This window comes from Hyalella azteca, unplaced genomic scaffold, assembly GCF_000764305.2.
Source record: "Hyalella azteca isolate HAZT.00-mixed unplaced genomic scaffold, Hazt_2.0.2 contig8039, whole genome shotgun sequence".
NCBI lineage: Eukaryota > Metazoa > Arthropoda > Malacostraca > Amphipoda > Hyalellidae > Hyalella > Hyalella azteca.
This window is the reverse complement of record NW_025938145.1, coordinates 1-4970: the sequence shown is the minus strand read 5'-3', so window position 1 is coordinate 4970 and position 4970 is coordinate 1. Positions and strand designations below refer to the sequence as shown.

The 4970-nt window shown below is 42.0% G+C and overlaps 1 protein-coding gene across 1 annotated transcript; it reads right to left on the bottom strand.

Moving 5' to 3' along the window:
* Positions 1-1727: 1727 nt before the first annotated feature.
* On the bottom strand, positions 1728-3841 carry LOC108677833 (tripartite motif-containing protein 12A-like; the record flags this gene model as incomplete). The annotated part of the gene is made up of 3 exons (XM_018166121.2): positions 2871-3841; positions 2308-2588; positions 1728-1873 (listed from the first exon to the last, which is right to left on the bottom strand). Coding segments are annotated over exons 1-3 (1165 nt in total), but the record flags the coding sequence as incomplete, so codon positions are not given.
* Between the last annotated feature and the right edge of the window lie 1129 nt (positions 3842-4970).

Sequence of the window (4970 nt, the reverse complement as noted above, 5' to 3'; positions counted from 1 at the left end):
CTGTAATACAAATAATGTCTATACACTCGTTTGCGATCACAGTTAACAGTTCACTTTTTTGTTCAAAACGGAATCCGAGTTCGTGTAAAAACATTTTAAAACTTTTTGTGCAGTTTCACTTTGATGTATGCGGTTACTTCCTACATTATTTACAGGCCTTGATCTAAGGACATCATTCCTACTAATTACTTGTCCTCCATCTCGTCTGACTGTCCGTGAGCAGCCGGTGTTGTCTTGACAGCTTGGAAGTGATTGACCTGATTTTCCGTGCCTTTCCGTCTGATTCTCTCCTGCCACTTCTTGCGAAAAACCGCCCTCTCTAAAGGGGTGGAATCTTTCTTTACAAAAACTGACTTGTAATCAGCGGATCTCCAAGCTTTCTCGCTGTTTTCAGCACGCTCTAGACCTGAGCAGAATCCTTTACAGTCACCGGCAGAGGTCTGCAGGTGTTGGCAGCATCCTTCCAGCGTAGCCTCTTGCACGCTGTAACATCAATCGGTGTGTTGAGTACCTTGCTGCAACAGTCTACAACAAATGCCGTGTCATCCATCACTCGGTCATTGGCATCAGATGCGTTACTTTCAGGAATCCCAAATCAAACCAGGTTGGCCTTCCTACGTTCTTGTTCTTGTTATCTTGTTATTTACTTCCATTTCTTCCGAATTTTTCAGCTGAGCCTTCACTTCAGTCAGCTCATTGCATAGCGAGCTGAGTTTGTCACTCAGCGAGCGCACCATCTCACTCAAGGAGTTTACTACATCATTCCACAATTTCGACTCATTGTCGGGCTCTTCCACAGACTCCTCTTTTTTTCGAGCGCCAATAGTTGTTTTTTCGCAATCACGGCAAAACCAATGAAGCAATTTAGATTTCTGGAGAAATGAGTACTCCCTAGAGCTCTACTTCGTACAGCTGATACAAATGAGGTCTTCGCATCGTTCACAGGTGACCGTCTGGACTTCGTTTAGAGAGATCACCCTGCAGTACTTGCAAACTTTCGTCTCTAGCTCGGCTGATTTGGTTTCATTTTTTTCTCAGAGGCCGTGGAGGACTTTTCGACTATCTTTTTTATTTTCTGTCCAGCCATTATAAAATGCACGAACTAGATCTCTTGAACGGAGAAAGGACGAGAAAAATACAAAACTGAGTTGAGTTGAGTATAGTAAAGTTCCCTCGGAAATTTCGGCTGGAGGAACAGCTGGCAAGGGAAAGACAGAGGTGTGCTGGGGGAATCAAGGGATCGACTCGTAAGGCGGGTGGAGATTGGGAGGTGTAGGGGCCAAGAGGGTGGGGAGGGTATAGGAAAACGAGGCCTAAGCGTCTCAAGGCACCGTTGTTCTCTGGTTGACTGACGATCGCCTAGGGTTCGCAACAAGCCACCAACTTTCCCTCGCTTCATGCACTGGCATTTGTCGGGAATAAAACATTTGTACTATCCGTTTTTCTCATTATTCGCACAATTTTTACTGAACTGCACTAAAATTGTGACCTTTCACTGAAATCGTTTAGGTACAAATTCGAGCGATAAGTCAAACCGGCATAGTAAAATGTGAGAAAATGGGACCCGCAAACACGTACGACCGTCCTCGATCACTGCCAGAACTCAACTCCTAAGTTGAGTAAACTTAGTAAACAAATCAACATTTCAAGTTGACGTGATGAAGCACTTAGAAAAGTACACCCTGCCATTTAGGACAATGTAGAAAATAAACTCTATACGTACTAACCACATGCAGGTAGTTCCATTTTTATACAGTAGTCAACGGCACCCTCATCTTCGAAGCGGAGGCCGAACATGCGGGGCTCGCGCTGTCGCTCTCTCATGTAGGAGACGAGGTCGTATGGGGTGCCGTACACGGCGCTGAGCCAGCGTCTACCTCAGCGCGGGCAGTGAGGTGAAAATATAATGAATTGCCAGTATTTATTAATTGATTATGTAATATCAGTGAATAAATTGACAGCACGTCGTTAATAAAAGTGCTATGGTCGCTGAACATAGTTACTTCAAACATTCATAGGAACAGCCTCTCACCAAACATAAGCGGTTTCTGCTCAATTTGAGACTTGTTAATAAACAGGTTCATAAATTTAGTTATTAAAAAAATTTGAAAAGTTTTTAAATTTACTATTTTTGTAAGCGAAGGGTTCGTTAATAAAAAAAAAACACTAAAGGGGAATTTATAAGTCGAAGTGAAAGGCGTCTTTAAATTGATAGCAAGAAAAATTTGTCTTAAAATGATAAATAACGTTGCTTTAATATAATATATAATTAACTATCTAACATTAACATCACCAACCCAAACCCACCCAAACTCTTTGATGAAGTCTACACTACAATAAAAATCAGACTTTGGGGGCCACCAGAAGGTGTCCAAGTTAACCAAGCTCAGGTCGCCGGTGTCGTTGGAAACAATTAGCGCCAGTAGCTCACTGAGGCTCGGGATGGGGTCCGTGTGGAGGGATATCACTACGAGGCGGCTGGGCTTCCTGTTGTTTAACAGACTACGTACAGCTCGCCCGCCTTCATCACTGTTAGTTACTGTCCAATGTTGTCCATGCGGCAAGAGGTTATGCGGATTTGATGGCATCTGCAGGTAAGTTAGTGGTTTCAGCTCATTCCTTGAGCATAATATCGAAATTGTTAGGTATTTTCATTTTGATGTATTCATTTAATAATGCGCCAGAATATATAATCTACTTACAGTTAATTTTATCCACACCAAACGCAAGAAATTTTTAAGCTCTCCTGCAAAGCATTCTATAGCCCTTAAATACAAAACCTATTCGCTGAACTCCGAGAAGTTTTCCCGTAACTAGTGCTATTTATAGTTCATGGAAATGCTTCCGAACACTCAATTAATTTCACTCACCTTTAACGAACGGTAGTTCTCAACAACTGCTCCCAGTTTCTCCGTGATTTCGGGCAATTTTGAATATACTTCAGGCTCTAATTTAAGGCGACGTAAAATTTCCATGCATTCAAGTCTCTCTTCCTCGTCGACATTGGAGACCAAATCCTTCCAGGCCTGAAAATCTTTGTCGGCAGAAATTATTTGGACCTGCAGCGCTTCTTTCCATTCATCCAAATCATTCTTCACGTTGATTGCGTCATCAATCCAACCCGAAAAGTCATTAAGTGCCGTGGCTAAATTTTTCAAGCCGAAAATCTTATTCTGCATCGTGGTCTGTATTTTCCTCGTAGAGTTCATAGCACTTTCATCTCCACTGACCAGGTCGTCGATCGCCTCAACTTTGTGCGTGCCGTGCGTGTCCCTGGTGCACTTGAAGCATGTTAATTTGATGCAGTCCACGCACAGATAATCCAGCGTCTTGTGGTGCTGAAGACATCGCGTTTCTGACGGTGAACGTGGTAAGCGTTGATAAGGTTTGTTTTCAGATGGCATTAATGCGTAGTTAACCAATATTTTATCGATATCTTGGGCAGTTTCTTTCTTGCATTTAGGGCAGATGCAAATATCGGATGAAGTTGTTAGTTCCAAAATGCAAGAGAAGCAAAATGTGTGGCCGCAGGTCAGACAAAGTGGCTTGTGGTTGCCAGAGTCGAATTCTTCGTTGCAAATTTCGCACTCTATCATTGCGGTTGCCATGTCGAGGTGCTGCTAACATAACACTAAGAAAAAATCATGTTTAAACTATCTGTTGAGAAGATTGCCTCTTGGCAAAATACTTCATACAAACTGTATGCATTCAGGTCCTGTTAAATTATCAGATGGTAGGCAAAAAATAACAGACGATTTCATTTAGAGATAAACACATCAGATAGATTTCAAATACTCAGCGGCATTGACTGTTTTCCAATCATCTGGCTGCATTTCCTGCATTTCAGCCAACCCTTTGATAAATAATGAAATTTTCTAGTACAGGGTGGGGCAGAACCGATCGAACAGTTTTGAGGCGAAATAAAAGAGTAATGGAGGTACATAAATAAGAAAGTTTTTCTTCGAGGTTAGCAAAACATACCATTTAGAATACTTATGTTTTGAAAATAATATCACGAAGATGGTGGCCGTTAGCTGCAACACACTGTTGGAGTCATTCTCGGAAGTTTCCTACAGCACGTTCACACATATGGCGAGGTATGGCCATAATTAGCCTCTGCAATAATCCGTTCCCTTAGCTGTGGTAGGGTGTGAGGGCGACTTCTGAACACTCTTTCTTTTAGATGTCCCCAAAGAAATAAATCGCAAATGCACAAATCAGGTGACCTGCAGGCCACTGTAAATCACCCCTCAGAGACACCGAGAACGACTCCAACAGTGTGTTGCAGCTAACGGCCGCCATCTTCCTGACATTATTTTTAAAACATAAGTATTCTAAATGGTTCGCTATGCTAACCGCGAGGAAAATAAGTTTTCTTCCTTATGTACCTCCATTACTCTTTTATTTCGCCTCAAAAAACTGCTCAATCGGTTCTGCCCTACCCTGTATTAATACCAATAGCGGGCAGAGATTAACGAAACTTCGCTAAGTACACGTAACTTTTCATACTTACGTTCAAAAAGTTACGTATTGCCTAAGTCAGTCAAAATTCGGCATTAACAAAACTGTCTTACGCAAGACTCATCTGAAAAGGTAATATCGAAACCATCCAACTAACTGACCAATCAGAGGCTTCGAATTTGCCATTCCTAGCTCCTGTCGACTCAGTACGCAGTGCGCGTTGATGAAAGGAGGTTGTATTGTGTCACCGTCATCTGCGTTGACTAACTAGGGAGCATATGGAGAAATGAGTGAGACGTTGTCTAAATAGCAATGACAACGCCTTGATTGTAAATTTTTGCAATCAAGGCAAAAAATTATATTTTTCCCATTCATAATTTGAGGACTTTTTAGAGAGCTACCTAGAATTTAGAACATTTTGCGAGTTGGAGTTCAACTATCAGCGGAGAAAGAAAGGAATTTGTGTACGTAGCTAGAAAAATGGTTGGCTTGTCAAACTCCACTTAGTT